At 49.5% G+C, this 16,225-nt stretch overlaps 1 protein-coding gene across 14 annotated transcripts in view; it reads right to left on the bottom strand.

Annotated features, from left to right (window-relative positions):
- P4HA2 (prolyl 4-hydroxylase subunit alpha 2) overlaps window positions 1-16,225 on the bottom strand; it is a 35,098-nt gene that overhangs the window by 14,313 nt on the left and 4,560 nt on the right. For 10 of the 14 annotated variants that reach the window (XM_047730203.1, XM_047730209.1, XM_047730213.1 and 7 more), the window contains 7 exons: window positions 11,857-11,956; window positions 11,135-11,231; window positions 10,624-10,775; window positions 7,395-7,532; window positions 3,621-3,860; window positions 2,161-2,354; window positions 1,196-1,372 (listed from right to left, as the gene is read on the bottom strand). In XM_047730203.1, coding sequence (XP_047586159.1) covers window positions 1,196-1,372; window positions 2,161-2,354; window positions 3,621-3,860; window positions 7,395-7,532; window positions 10,624-10,775; window positions 11,135-11,231; window positions 11,857-11,938 — 1,080 coding nt within the window. In that variant the 5' untranslated portion in view covers window positions 11,939-11,956. Of the gene's footprint in view, window positions 1-1,195; window positions 1,373-2,160; window positions 2,355-3,620; window positions 3,861-7,394; window positions 7,533-10,623; window positions 10,776-11,134; window positions 11,232-11,856; window positions 11,981-14,181; window positions 14,304-16,225 lie in introns of all 14 variants that reach the window. The other 4 variants (XM_047730207.1, XM_047730210.1, XM_047730208.1 and 1 more) reach the window with 3 other exon arrangements.

Consider the following 16,225-nt stretch of genomic DNA (forward strand, 5'->3'; position numbering starts at 1 on the left):
AAAATCAAAAGAGTAATAAGTTGAATAACTAGCTGCACTCTACAGGGGTCTGTTTCCCTGTGGGTAAAATGAAGACAGTGACAGTGCGCTTACCAGACATGATAGTTAATGTATGTTTAAGCACTTAAAACAGGGCCTGTATCACACTTAAGAACTCAGAAAACAGGGGCACTTGGGTGGCTCAGCTAATTAAGAACCCGACTCTTGATTTCAGCTAGGGTCACGATCTCAGGGTTGTGAGATCGAGCCCTGAGAAGGTACCAGGCTCAGTGGCAGTCTGCTTGAGATCCTTTCCCTCTGCCCACCTCCCCCGCTCACCCTCACTCATGCATTCTCTCTCTCAAATAAATCTTAAAAACAAACAAACAAACAAAAAACCGCCTCAGGGGCACCTGGATGGCTCAGTTGGTTAAGCATCTGCCTTCGGCTCAGGCATAAGCCCAGGGTCCTGGGATCAAGCCCCATGTTAGCAGGGAGCTTGCTACTTCCTCTCCCTCAGCCCCTCTCCCTGACCTGTTTTCTCTCTCACTCACACTGCTCCCTTTCTCTCATATAAATTAATCTCCAAAAAAGAAAAGAACTCAGTAAACATTTGCTGTTACTATGAAATGTATTTTTATAATCAATACTTCAGCATATAAAATAGTAAACTAACAAAATGATGTAAGCAGTAAAAATATGATAAAAAAACAACAAAAAAATCTACCTAGGAATAAACCTAACAAGAAATGTACTGAGCATATATGAATAAATTTTATAAGATATGAATAAATGGAGAGACCAGAGTGTGGATGAGAAGACTGAACACTGTAAAGATATTCATTGTCCATGTCAGTCACTTCTTCACAGCACTAACTAGGAGCTCCACATGACCCAGGATGGCAGGACCCTATGGCAATTCCCCAAAACTCACCCACACACCAGCCCCCCAGCAGGTGAGCTGACACTTCCCACTGTGGACCTGCCCTGCTCCCCAGGAGTCCTTCTGTCATAGCACTTGGCTGTCCACATTGCTTCCTTCAGTTTTCTTTGCCATTGGACCGTGAACCCACAAGATCAAACTGAGTCTTTAGTACCTCAGGACCCAGATAGCAGACTTACGCTAGACACTGGCAAAGGCCAGTGGAGTAAGCAAACAAACCACCCCATGATAACGGGGATAAGGTGCCCAGGAAGGAATTGCAGACACACGTACTTTGGGTTTCGCGATCTCCTTGATCCTCTCGATTTCCTCATCAGACATGACATCGTAGTACCTGACGATGTGTGGACTGTCCCACTCATCCTCCTCTTTGAAGGGGGCGATGAGGAGCTGTGGTGTCCTGTTGCCATGGTGGTACCTACAGAAAAGCCTCTTCTGCCTCTGGGGAGTCTGGGGAGCATACAAAGCAACAGGCTCTGGGCATCATAATGAGTTCTAATCCTCAGCCCCAGACTGGCTGGCTGCAGACGTGGGTCTCATACCCTGTGTCCAGCAGCTGCTCCCTCCTGCCCCACCACAGAAGAAACAGAAGTCCCACAGCTTGACTGAGAGAAATGATACTCCCACAAATCATGCAATGTTTCCTCTCTTGCAAAAATTCCTCATGTCTATAGGTCCTGCGGCACAAGGTTAATCCCTGAGCCTTCTCACAGAGATATGAGTAAGTCAGAAGGATTGAGGCAGGGGAGAGGCCATTCTAGGTGAAAAAACCAGTGGGAGGCATGAAGATATAGACATGGACAAGGCCCAGAGACCGCCTCATACCTAAGCCTACTGAGGAAGCACTGGGATCCCAGGGCTCTCAAAAATCAGTGACACTGGAGGCTGAGCTGTTAGCTATGGCCACGTCTTCACTACAGAGACCACAGCTTCCCATGGGGCACATCCACACCCATGGTTTTCCTCATAGTGTGAGTCAAGCAGAAGCTGGGCATGCTGAGGTGGGGAAGGGAGCTGAGCAATAACTGAGAGGATTCAAACTCTGCCAGGGACATTGGGGGAGACAGTCTCCTGTCCTATACCTCAGAGAACACCCACCCATCAGCTTCAGCAGATGCTACAAAGAATTGGGCAAGATATTGAGGAAACAGCCTACACACAGAGGAACATCATTCCCAAATCTCCCCATCCAGAGCCAAAGTCTAGGTCCACATGTGGGACCTAGCCATGCATCTCACCAGTTTGACACCCTCCCCACGACAGAGGCTCTCATAGACGTCCCTCTCAGGCAGGTAGTCCACAGGCCTCTCATAGATGCTTTCCTGCGTGGCTAGCCCATCTTCTGTCTGATTCAATAAGCTTTTTTCTCTTTCTTCCTCCAACAACCGTTCAAAGTACCGGAGATTTCCTCCAGCTCGTTCATGGCTCGGGTCTAGAAAGAGCAAAGAACAAGAAGGAAAAGGAAACCACAAACATCTGTTAGGTCATTTAGAGAAATTATTCTGTAAGCATTTTCTCTCCCAGCAGCTCATCTGCACGCAGCATTCTGCTTTCCACAGCATCTTACCAGGGCTCGCTGGTCAGAGCAGAAAAGCCAACATGGGCTCTCCGGCTTGGCCAGAGATGGGAAAGGAGACACCGAGGAGGCCACCTAGCTAGCCACACGGGGGGCTCTCCTCTCAGGCCGCCCTGGAGAGCCCAACAGCACAGGTCTAGAGAAGCAGTCCAAACTCCTGCCACCTCCTTCCAACTTGGCTGTGAGTCACTTACATCCGTCTCCTAGAGTACATCCATTACTGGTGACCAGATCACATGCTGGCCACAGTGAGAAGGCAGGCTGAAATCCTGGCAAAAAGAACAGCCACATGACAATGCCATAGCCTCATCTTGTGGGCCTCACAACACAAAGGAGCAAGTTTGGCAGGATTACTCTGTCACTCCATAGGTGAGGAAACCAAGGCCCAAAGATACTAATAGATTTAGGCAAAGGTTAGACCGAACAGGAAACCAGGTATCCTGACTCCCAGGCCAAGGCTCTTACTAATATGATAGCATCTACAAAGCTCTCTTCCCACATCAGTCTTGCAGAACACTCATATGGTTGCTGGCATCAGACTCAAGGCCCATGAAAAGCAGCAGCAAAAGAAGTCTTTGCTGATCTGTGGAATTCCAGATTATGATTATCCCATCTATCAGTAAAAGGTAGAAGATACAGGATTTAAAAAGACAGTGCTTTTAACTTCCTTCAGTCCACACCTCAAGACACTTACACCACCAATGCCATAGCAAGTCCCACCAGTAAGACCTCGGACCCTGAATGAACGGGTCAGGCCACAATCACTGCAGCAATTGCGAAGTATGGCTTGCCTCCTCAGCCACTCCTGACCACGTGAAGGCTCACCCTGCAGAGCAGCCGTTGCACTGCACCATGGGATTCCTATTTTCAAAGGGACTGTAGAGAGCCACGGGTCTGACTATATCCATAAGCAACCAGGCAAGGGCTAAGGCCAGAAATGAGGTGGGTAAAGAGCTAACCAGCAGCCAGAATGAGCCTGAAAGCAGTACGGCTCAGGTCACTGGCCAGGCAACATGTCAAAGTGGCTCAGTCCCAGGAGAGTGGTCAGGTAGTGGCTGGTGGAGTAACCAGTTCTCCTGCCAGCACCCCCTCAGCTCTGACCTTCCCCTAGAACTTCCTCACCAAGAGAAAGCAGGCGGCGGGTGAGCTCCAGGGCACGGTGCAGGTCACCCAGCTGGAAGACAGCGTAGCTCAGGTAGTCCAGCACCTCGGCCTTGGCTGTGGTGGCCTCCTCGCCAGCATCGAGCTGCTTCAGCACCTGTTCCATCCACAGGACTGTGTGGTAATAGTCGCCTTCATTGTAGGCCGAGCGGCCCATCCCAAAGCAGTCATCCACACTCAGCATGGCCTGGTACTTGGTTCCTGCAGCAGGAAATGAAAACAGTCAGGCTCTAAAGAGCCGCTGGGCTGGGGAGAGAGATTCCCACAAGGAAGCCTGGGCCAGTGGAAGGGGGGCATCATCCCAGCAGAGTTCCACCCAGACTTCTAAGTAAGTCTTCTAAGTAAGGCTGGGCCTGCCTGGGACCAGGATTCACAGCCAATCTCCTGGCCACAGACTCCTGTTCTGCCATGTGGGAAGGGGCCTCTGTTGTGAAGAAGCCCAAGAAGCAGTATTCAGGAGAGTATGATGGTCCTGTGAGCCACAGAGGAGATATCTACTGGGCAGCTGGCCTTATGAATCTGGAAGGTAGAAAAATTAGTTAATATAAAAAACAGAATTTCGATGGCAGCTAAAGCCATGGGTGGGGATAACCACTTCCAGCAAGACTGTAAGAAGAGAGTAGAGAAAGTGGCTAAGGCCAGAACCCTACAGAGAAAGGACAATGAATGACACTGAGCAGGACTGGAGAGGTAGCAGGAACAGAGCAGGAGCAATGGGACAAATGCCAAGGGAGGTCAGAGCCAAGACTGCAGCGCCAGCTTTGACCGTTAGGTGGCGGGGAACTTGGTGAGCATCAGCACTGCAGGTCCTGAGACCACAGGTTGTTTGCTACGGGCTCCATACTGGAAAGTGACTGTGAAAATAGTCTCAGGTCAAGAAGGATGAGATACAGTATGCTAACTATGGGAAAATGTAGGATGTAGGGTAGGGGTAAGGTGGGAGGGACATGAGTGTACTTCTCAGGGAACAATGAAAAAGCAGGCTCCATGCAGAAGAAGGAAGGGCTGTGACCCTCCCTGGAAGGCAGGGGAGTCTCTGTTAACCCCATTAACAGACCTAGACATGGGTGACATGTAAGAGCTGCCTTACAGGAGCTTTTTTCTGCCTAATGTCCAAGGTGGGGCTCTGTCCACAATGAAACCCCTACTGCAATGGGTTGGCTACTTCAAAGACAGAGGTCTGCTCACCGTGATGGCTCAGCATTAGGCAATGTGGGATAGGAAGATGAAGAGAGTAAACACGAGATGGAGTTAGTAGACGGGCTAGTGATCAAGGGGTTCCTTGAGCCCCTGGTCATTATCCTTGGGCCTCTACAGATATCCTTTAGCTATGCAGTTTTCCGGACACACAATGAGGCACAATATAACACAGCAGCTGAGCCAGCTGCACAAAGCTGGCTCCGTGTGGGCCTCGCTAGGGCTCCCACCAGCTGTGTCACAATGGATAAATTACTGAGCCTCTCTATCTCTCAGTCCCCTTAGGTCTAGAGTTAATACCATCAATTTTAGAGAACTGGTGGCAAGAAGTCAATGAGATGACACATAAAGATGTCTTCTATGATCTCCAGAATGCTAATAATCAGTAGCTATAATCCACATATCCTACAGAGGCCAAGAAGGTAAAGAACAGCTCCCAGAAAAAAAAAAAGAAGAAGAAGAAGAGCTCCCAGATATTCAGCATCCTCCCCAGAAGCCCACCAAAAGTCTACGCCTTTGGAGAGCACTCCCTAGAGAGTGCTCTTTATTCAGAGAACTGAATACCAAAGGGCAATCAGACATGAGATCTAGCTGATCGGGTGGGATAGGCAAGGAAGCTAGGTGGTGGGTAGTTTAGTACAAACTTAATATAGATAGGCAAGTAGGCCCAGGGAAGAGGACCATACAAGACCTCAAAAACCACACACAGGAGGAATTTGGGTTTAGCACTTAAAGTTAAGCTTTGTGATCAGGAACTGATATAAACAGAGATGCACTTAAGACCACATGGAGAATGATTTTAAGGAGTGAACTAGAGATAGAAGAAAAGTCAGAAAGTTATTTCAATAATCCAGTTGAGAAATATGTGATGAGGCTGGAGTCAGGGCCTCCAAGTAAAGACGACACAAGAGAGGCAGAATCCATGGGCCTTAGGATTGACTTGGGCTGCCAGTGGCCAGAGCTGCTGTTTGCTCAGGCAAGGAGCAAGAGAGGAAGGTAAACATTTCATAAGGCAATGAGGATTTCTCTTTGGAACATGTGACTTTGGAGGAGCCCAGAGAACACCCAAGTGGAGATACCCCAAAGGCATTTGTCTTCAATAGTTGGAATCTTTGGTGATAAGCCTTGATAGGAAACCCAGATGTGAATGTCATCTATGTACATTTGATGGAAATGGCTGGGTTCACCTGCAGAAGGTGCTCAGGGAAAACTCTACCTAAGGAAATTCACCTTCCCTACCCCTCTAGAACAAGCAGGGATCTGTTAAATGAATGTACAAGGTCAATGCTTGGGTGTGGCTCTCTCCTCCTACCAACCATTCTCATAGCTACACTGGGAACACATCTTGCAGGTGCCCTAAGGGACCTTCTCTCACTGGCTTCGTGGCCTGGCTTGATCTAAGATTTGACAGAGTCAGGAATAAGAAGTCTACACTCCATCACATTGGCTCACCAGACTCCTCAGTGCTACAACTCTGGACCTTAACCAGCCGCCAGCAGAGTGTCTCTTTGTCTTACATACTGTGATTCCCTGGGCTTGTGCCTCCTCCCAGGTCCTCAAGGGTGAGTGACATCCAAAGTATAATGGGGGCTAACTGAACCCCATGTTTTATTGGCCTCTAACAGTCCCCCAAACCAAATATACCTTCTTCTAATCATACTGAGGTAATCAGGAGAAAGGGGCATGTTTTGGAAAAAAAAGAGAGAGAGAGAGAGAGCAGAAAGCCAAAAAGAGAAGCAGTAGAGATCAGTACCCTAGAATTCAGAGAGTATCAGGAAGACTGAGACAATCAACGTGCCAAACACTGCTGAAAAATTAAAGGACATTCTGCCTGAAACTCAGCCACTGGCTTTAGCAGCTGAGTGGCCACTAGAGACCTGGCAGGGACAGGATCAGTGGCTGCTGAGCAAAGAGGCCAGACTGCGTGTTCAGGAGGACCTGGGAAGCAAAGAAACACAGAGCATGTGGATGACTGTCCAGAAGCCTAGCCAGGTTAGGCTAACCAACAGATCCATCAGCACCAGAGACTCAAAAGGCCTTGGATCCTGAGGGAGGGGTTTGTAAGATTAGTAAAAACCCACAGTGTGTGAGCTCAAGGGGAAGAGCCAAGTGGGGTGGGCCAAGAAGGAACAAGGCAGAGACTGTAACTGAGGACACACAGGACACCGGGCAGTGAGTCCAGAGATCAGTCTTTGTCAAAAAGAAATCAGAGGGTGTGGGGACAGATGCAGGTCTGGAAGAAGATCTGAGCAGTGTTCAGGGGGCAGAGGCCAAGGGGTTCTGAGCAGCAGCCTTTGGCTCTCTCTGAGTGAAGAGAAGAGAGAGGAGAGGGAGGGAAGGGGAGGAGCTGAGGGGAGGTGGCTGCCATGGGAATGGGAGGGGACTGGCACCAACTGGAAACCCAAGAGAGCATCACCACCAGCAGTTGATGATGTGCTTGAGGGTAAAGACCACAAGACGGTGGTGGCTCCAACTCTGTCCAGAGGCCACAGCAGACACACACCCAGTGCATGGGCAAAGCCTAGAGTGGTAAGGTACCTGGAAGTTGTCCTTTGGAAATGGTGTCTGGGTCCAGCTTGTACGTGTCCTGAAGTCTCATCAGGGCCTTGGCAGCTCCCATTTCATCCTCATCAGTAGGAAAGAACTGCCGCTGCACAGAGAGGTTGGCAATAAAACCTTCCAAATGAGAGTGAGAACAAGAGGTTACCCTTGATCCAGGGGCGCAATTCCACCTGGGACCAGAAAGGTACCCAGTGGAGGGCTTCCGGCTAGTGCAATCTCCCTGCCCCCTCCCTCAAAGGCAGTTCCCCCTTCCTCCAGGAAGCCCTCCCTGATGGCTCCAGTCCATGAAGATCTCTCTTTTCTTCCTCCTCACTGTACGGACTGCCTGTACTGCTCATTTGGAATTGAACAAAGATGGCCCACAAACCGGTTAACATGTGGGAGTCTGAGAGTCTTGGCTCCAAAGCACTCAGTCAAATCTGGTGGAGACAGAAGGGACAGAGGACAGAAACAGTAATTGAGAAGGACACAGGAGAAGACTCACGGAGGACCTATTGATCACTTAATGGAAAATGAATCACATGGAAAACCTCGATCCAGGATCACTGGGGGGACCAGATAAACAGACCTCCAGCCCACATTCCAGGTCAAGGAGTCTAAGGAAGTCTAAGAGGTAGTCAACTCAGGGAACCTAGCTAGCCACTGATTACTGACCACTGGCCCTTATCATCCAGAAAGGTGATGGATGACAGTCTTGGAGGGATTTAGTGCTGTCTCCATCCTCCAGATTAGGGACTGGGGGACCATCTGGCCAGAACAAGCCTTGAGGTGGGCCTGCCCAAGCCCAGTGTAGTACACTGAGAGACCACACTGGCTCTTCCTATTGCTCTCTCGAGGACTCCGACAACTCAGACCTGCCATGAGCTCAAAGGCATGAGCTCCCCGGATATAGTGCACAAGGCCACAGTTTGGAACTTAGGCCAGCCCCTGCCAGAGACGTGCCCAAGGACGCTGTTCTGGGACTCCAAGCCCTAGCTCTTAAACAGGATATGCACCTTTTGTATCTCAGGACTCCAGGTGGAGGCCAGGCCTTCCCAAACTGATTCAGGAGTTTCAATGCTACCTATGAGCTAAGAATTGGGAGGGGAACCCCAAGGTCCTTTCTTCCCTGGCCTCTTCCTCAGGGCAGCAGTACCCACGGTCACCTACTCTCAGGACCTCAGGTTCAAACACCCACTTCTAACCATGCCTGGGGACCCAGGGATCAAGAAGTTGTAATCCTGCCTTTCTTGGTGGCTGCCCAATCAGGGATTCTAAGAGTCTGGAATTCAGGAAAAAGAAAACATGCCCCCAGAAAAAACCACACTGTCAGCACATCCCCCTCATTTCAGAGGCAAGAACTCTCAAGTCAGAGGTGAAAACAACCTATTGCTCTCAGGGCCTGTCCTGTCTGCCTTCTGGTAATTATAAGGTTTTCTACAAGAACCAGATGTTGACGGTGGGGGCGGGGTGTGGAGAGCAAGACTAGGGAGCGGAAGGTCATCCAGGCAGGCTTATTCTACCCGTCGGGCCGAGGAGTGCCAGCAGAACAGCCAGTTCTGAGCTACAGCCCCAGGATGGAAGACAGGGGCTGGGAAAGGCAGCCACCACTTCTGGAGTCAGTGAGCTCACTGGGCACAGCTCCAGCCGGGCCCAACTCACCAACCCCTCCCCAGAGGCCACCCTGCCCCCAGCCAAGCCCAGCCCAGTCTGGCCTCATGGACTGAACTGCTCAGCCAGAGACAACCAGTCTGAAGTTAATCAGCACTCCCGACTGTGGGAGCAGAGGCACTCAGTCCAGGAGGCTGAGCCCAGGGCTGGCTGGAGTCAGGAGGGCCCACCTCCACGCCTGCCCCACCACCTCCTGCTGAGAGGAAAATGTTAGAGCATAAAAAAATACCAGCAGAGTAAAAGATACCAAGCACGGTCAAAGCTTTAAAGCTTTAAAAAGTTCATACTTTGACCTAAATACCACTTCTAGGAATTTAAACTAAGAAAATAATCAGAGAGGGCGCCTGGGTGGCTCAGTCAATTAAGCACTGGCCTTCCACTCAGATCATGATCCCGAGGTCCTGGGATCCAGTCGGCAGCCTGCTTCTGCCCTCTCCCTCTGCCCTCCCCCCCCTCATTGTTCATTCAGTCACTCTCTCTCTCTCTCAAATAAATAAAATCTTAAAAAAATAATAATAAACTTTAAAAAGAATTTAATAAAAGAAAATAATCAGAGGTAGGCACAAAGATGTATATGCACAATTGCTGATAATTTGGAAACAATCCCACATTCACTAACTTGACCAATTTCACACTATATCAGTTTGAGTTATTACTATGTAGCCATTAAAACCATGCACTATAACATTTAAAAGACATTTAAAGAAGCTGGAAAATTCAGGAAATCACTGTATGCTTATGGCACAAATCTGCCTACAGATATGTTTTATTTCTAAAAGGTGTGAATGGGAATGAATTTAGATGAGGCCCATAATCCCCAGCTTATGCTGGCCCCATCACCCAGCCCACTTGACTCACTTTTGTTAATTCGTTTCGTCCTGCAAAGCAAGTGAGTTTGCACTCCCTGGACTATATGAATGGGTCCATTTCTTCTTTTAATGTAAATGAGAGTTTAGGAAGACAGGAATTTTAATAGTGCTTATCACTAGACAACTGGGTTAAGAACTCTAATTTACTTACATCATTTTATTTCCTAACTTTTCTACAAAAACACACAAGTAAAGCATGTTTTTTTTTTTAAAGATTTTATTTATTTATTTGACAGAGAGAGAGAGATCACAAGTAGGCAGAGAGGCAGGCAGAGAGAGGAGGAAGCAGGCTCCCTGCTGAGCAGAGAGCCCGATGCGGGGCTCGATCCCAGGACCCTGAGATCATGACCTGAGCCGAAGGCAGAGGCTTAACCCACTGAGCCACCCAGGTGCCCCACGAGTAAAGCATGTTTTAAAAAAGTATTTAAAAAGTATATAAAAAAGGGGGGGAATGAACACACTAGGACAAGGCAAGAACTGATTATTGCTACATAATAAAAACAAGGACAGCCAACTGCTAGGTGCCCACAGAAAAGGGAGATGGCCACAGGCCTGGCAGGGTGCATTATCGACAAACCGCACATGCCCACCAACAATAGCAGAGCCAGGACAGGCTCAGACGGACACTCCCCATACACGGGCACACAGACCACTGGCCCCCAAAGCACCTGCTCACCATTCCTCACCTGCAGCCGAGTCCTGAAGGACAAGGTCCTCCAGTGCAGGCCAGTCTGTGTTCAGTCGCTTCACCAGTTTATAGGCATTCACGGGGTGGGCCAGGTAACCTTCAGGGTCAGCAGCTGACTTGCTGGTCAAGGCTTCCATTTTGTTGGCCCAGCTGTGGAAAGAGAGGAAAAGGAAGACTTAACATGCCCACTCACACAGGTCTTGACCTATGGTAATTTCCCTGGTGAAACCCCTTTTTCTATGGAGAGGCAATATAAAATGAATACAGCAACTCCCCACTGACATTTGTAGCCCCTTAATCTAGAGAAGAGTTGGGAATCCTCATGTATGCAAAAAGGCTCTTAAATAGGGAAGGGAAAAGCAGGGAGTCCTTAGCCAGTACACTGAGCCATTCTGGAGAACTGGCATGAAGTAACCTCCAGGCCAGCCCCTCATGGCTCTCTCAAGCGCTTCCTCTTATGAGCACCCCGGATGGGTTCTGGGGCAGGGGGTGCTTAGGACATCAGATACCTCTTAATCTTGGAGAGCTTGGCTTCCTCCACAAGGATATACTGCTTCAGAGACTGCACCAGGTCCTTCTCTGCATAAATTAAGTCAGTCATATGCCCTGCAAGGAAAGAGAAAAGGGCCAGTAAGAAACAGATCAGGGACATCCATCCCCCTTCCCGACGAGGCACAGAACACCAGCACAGAGGCAAGTCCTCTGGATCACTAGCATAGCAACTCTCTTGGGATCAAAGGGACTTGGGAGTTAAAGGGGGGCAAGGCACTCACATGGTCTTGGCCCCCAGCTTCAGTAAGACAGGGGTGGAGGCTCCCAGGGGAGGGTTAGATGAGCACACTGGGAGAGCCTTAAGGAAGAAGCCCCAAATCTCATTCTCCTACCAGCACCTGGCTTGGTCATGTCACCAGGACCTGGACATCCTAAGGGCTTCTTTGCTCAGAACCACTCTCTGGCCTGGACAAAGACAGTCAGAAGGCCAGGGAGCCCAGGAGCAGCCTGTGTTTCTCAGGGAGGAGAGGAGTTGAGACAGCTGGCTCCCAGCAAGGACGTTCAGGTCATCAGGGCCTCAGAAGGGGAAACGGCAGCTCCACAAACCCTACTTTCCCCAGAACTTGTCAAAACCAGTGGGTGAGCCATCCCACCTTGAGTGAGAACGGGCTTCAGGTGGTGACATTCCCTGGCACTTGAGCCAAGGACGGCTCAAGACGATAGTCTTGTTGGCACATACCAATAGAAGTGAAGAATTCAGCCTGCACACAGCCCAGGACACCAAACCAGGCCACCAGCAATGTGGGCACCCAGCGTTTCATGGTCACAGAGAGCAGTGTCTGAAAGGCATTCAGTGACAGCCACTGGGTCAACAGGTGAAAAAAGCAACGTAGGTGAAGACATACATATACATGTGCACATAGATACACCAAACGTGCTAACATCCTGACCTAGGACACAGAAACTAAGGATATTCTGCACCAGCAGTGGAAAGAGGCCCGGGTGTGCAACCAGTGATGTGTGCTCAATTCTGGCCCCTGCTCTGGGAGGCCATGTCCCCTTGGGAGAGCCCCTGTGCACCCGATCCCCGGTAACTGCCAGCAACATGGAAAGGCTGAATGGTGTGGGAGACAGTCCCCTCTGCTTCCAATATTAGTCCAAGATTCTAGCCCACCCCTTCTCATTTCACAGATTGCTTGTCTTATTTCGGTCTTTCTTTCCAACCCATGTGTCAGGACAGTGCCAGGTGCTGGGGACCCACAGGTAACATGCAGCTTCTGCATGTGAGGAGACTGAAAGGACAGGAGAAACAATGACAGAAAGAGAATGTGCCACAATAGGCTCCAGAGAACCCACACCCAAAATGAGGTGTATAGCAGAGGGCTGGCCAGAGGGGAATAAAACCGCCCCCTGCCAGTCTGCACCCGGCCACAGAAAAGGCAGCATGGGGAGCAGGCACTCTGGGCAGACACTACTCTTCCTGTCTGCCACCTCACCAGACACTATCCTCGCTAGCAAGTCACCACTCACAAATATCTGCTGAAGATCCACATAGGCTATTTACCGAGTTAGGCACCTGGGATATAAAAAGCAATCAGCCATGCAAGGCCAAAACCCTGGGATGGGATGGACTGCTGACATGGATTCAAGACAAGCTTCTGGTTTCTCGTTAGCCTAGAAATAGCCAGATTCAGCTGTGAGGGCAGCAGGCACAACCTGGGGCAAGCTCCACTGGCAGGGGACCTGAGTACATAATAGAAGCTTTGAACATGGTCTCCCAGCTCAGCCAAGCAACCCAGCACACACCTGAGCCCCACCTCCACCAGTCCCTTCTCTTTCTGCTCAACGTCAGCCAAGCCCCATGGAAATATACTAAGAGAAAACAGGGGAAAATGAAAATACAAATGCTTTTCCCTAAAATGGAAGCCTTACCTGACAGAATTCCAAGTCTGAGCTAATGCCAGTTCATTTTTTGCCTGCTCTGGTTAAGAGACACACAGTCATGCCGACCACTTCTGGCCTCGGAAGAAATTCCAACCCACTGTGGTTCCAGGTTAGGCTCAGCCCAACCACAAGGCCCAACCCCAAACGGGTTCCTCTACCAGAAAGAGGAGAGGATGAATGAATGGCTGCATCTGTTCACGTCCCTGCCAGATGTCTGCAGAGCCATAAGCATGGCCCGTCAGTGGCCTAGGTGTTGGGGGCCGAGATGCACAGAGTCTTTTGGGCCAGAACCTCCTGCAAGGCACAGAGTATCAGGCTAAGCAATGGATTATACAGTTAGGGCAACAGAGAAAAGCAAGTCACTGAGAGAAGGTGAGCAGGCCATCAGCCCCGAGGTGGAGTGCAGGTCCTCCATGTTCCAGCCACAGGTCTGCTCCCAGGTTTCACATCCTCTGTATCTCCAGCCCAGGATTCCTGAAAGCCTCTCGTTGTGCTTACAGAAGCCCCTTTACAGGAGTACTATATGTTATATACTATATGTTATATATAGTATATACTATACTACATGTTATATACTATATGTTATATATAGTATATACTATACTACATGTTATATACTATATGTTATATACAGGAGTACTATATGTTATATACTATATGTTCCTTTTACCTCAAGAGGCTTAACTAACTCAGGAAAGCACCTTCTATAGGTAAACAGAAGGAATGGTAAAGGGTGCCTGGGTGGCTCAGTTGTTAAGCATCTGCCTTCGTCTCAGGTCAAGATCCCAGGGTCCTTGGATTGAGTCCCACATCGGGCTCCCTTCTCAGCAGGAAGCCTGCTTCTCCCTCTCCTACTCCCCCTGCTTGTGTTCCCTTTTTTGCTCTATCAAATAAATAAATAAAATATTTTTAAAAATACAAAATAAAAAAAATTTTTTTTAAAAGAAGGAACAGTAAAGTCCAGGGCCAAGAGGTTGGATCTGTGGACATGAGGGACCAGCCAACCGCCTGTCTGGGATGGTAGGAGAGCAGGACCCCGGAAGGAGACCAGACAGACATGGTTGGAAGGAGGGGAGCCCAGCATTTCTCCCCTGCTGTGTCTCCAGCTGCAGTGGCATACCTCTTCAGAGATGGGGTGACAAGTTCAAGGGAGGGAGACATCTTTGTGTTCCTCTCAAATCCTCCTGGTGATAATGTCCAGGGTTCATGCCGTACAGCACTCAGGGAAAAGCAGCCAGGTTCCTTCATTACATGAATACCAGCTGTCATTTCTCTGGAATGTACTCTCTGGCTTAGACTAAGCCCATCCATGAATACCAGCCCAGAGGCAGAGCCCCCAAAGAATCACAGATGGGGTTCTGGAAAATGGCTTGCCAAGAGCCTGTGAAGTCCTGCTCTGATGGAGGAGGGGAAGATTACTCCAATGGTCAGAGAGCAAGGTACCCCCAAGCAGCCCCTAGACTTGTCGCCTCAGGCAGGGATGCCCTAGGGTTCCAGCATTTCCCTCGTCCTGACCCTGAATGCTACAGGCTTTGTATGAAAAGTTTTCTAATTAGGGCCAGGTTGGGAAGAGGTAGCATCCAAGAGCAACTGTCCCACAGTGTGGGAAAGGCCAAGCCCCTACTTGCCTTGGCCCCAATCCTATCTCATACCTTGCCTGGGACAGAGTAAGTGGGAATGTGTATGCATGCCCGGTACCCCTCCCCTACCCCAAGTGTCCAGTGCTGCCAAAAGCCCTTCCAGGAACCCTCATAAGTCCATGCTGAATAGACCTGGAAATAGGCAACATCAAACCTCTTTTTATGAAAAACAAAACACAAAGTGGCATCAAGCCTAAGAAGAAAACCAATATTGAATTTTATCTGCTCTGCATCTCAAGTTTAGAACAATGTCTGACCCATATCAGGCATCCAACAAATAAGGCTTCACCACAGACTTGTTCAAGTTAGAAACAACAGAAAATGTTACATTTTTTTTCCACATAATGGACTGTTATGCATTGTTAAGAATGGACACTGTATGCATAGTAAGTCCAAAGTTTGGACACCCACAGGGAGGTTCTCCAAAGACCACCAACACCCCAGTGACAATGATTCACTCACCAGGTGACCAGCACTGTTTCTAAGCACAGGCAAATTCCAAGACATACAATCAGAGGCCCCAACAAGCCTGCTCTTTGGAAAGGACATTTACAATCTGGCCAAATGGCCATGAAAAGAGGTTTCCAGCTGCAAACCAGCAGCGTCCTTAGCTTCTCCCCTTACCTCATCAGGCACGAACCTCTGCCAAGCTCCCAGCTGCAACCCAAATGCAACAGCTTGAATTTTAACAATGTATTTAACAGCCTAGAGACTGAACATGGATTTGCAGAGTACAACCAGGTCTTGCCTGGCACTAATCAAGAAGCGGCCTGCCTTCTGTGAAGGAGCAAAAACTGTCTGAAAAGGGCGCCCCCCAGTGGCCCTGATTCCCAGTGGTGTGGCCAACTCTGGAACACCAAAGCCATGAGGACCTGTGAGTTGTGGAGAGAAGGTCCCAGAACTTAGGCACATGGAGGTCCATTCAGGCCCAGAAGCTGGGCCCCGGGAAGGACGGAAGGCACCCTACTCTCCTTACCTGACATCAGGCCTCAATCATCAACCTGGTCTGAGCCACCTCCAATTCCTTCCAACAGCCATTCTGGCCCCTTCCCCCACCAGTCTCTCCTCTCATCTGGCGTCCCCCCCCTCCCCCCCGCCAACCTCTGCTCTACAAAGCAGCCAGCATGGCTACCGCAGCTCCTCATTTGGTCTCTCTCTCCACTGTCCTCGGGATCAAGTCCAAACTCCTTAGCTCCAGGGGTCTTTTTGACTCTGCATGACATGGCCTGATGGCCCTCCCCAGCCCCATCTCATGACTCTAGGTTTCCAGCTTCGGATGCTACCTCACATGGAAAAATATTCTTCACTGAGGGCTTTTTTCACTGAAACCTCGATGTTCACCTGCATCCATCCTTATACTTCTCTAACATGTTGATTTGTACCTCCCACTTGGGTACCATCAAAACCACAGCATCTCCTGCTTCCATAGCTAGGCAATGAAGGAGCAGAGAAGGCTGTAAAAATCAACATACAAAGTCCAAACTGGACTTTCAGTCAGGGGCTTGGCAGAGGCTTGGCAATCTA

Source organism: Lutra lutra, chromosome 5 (assembly GCF_902655055.1).
Source record: "Lutra lutra chromosome 5, mLutLut1.2, whole genome shotgun sequence".
Classification (NCBI taxonomy): Eukaryota; Metazoa; Chordata; class Mammalia; order Carnivora; family Mustelidae; genus Lutra; species Lutra lutra.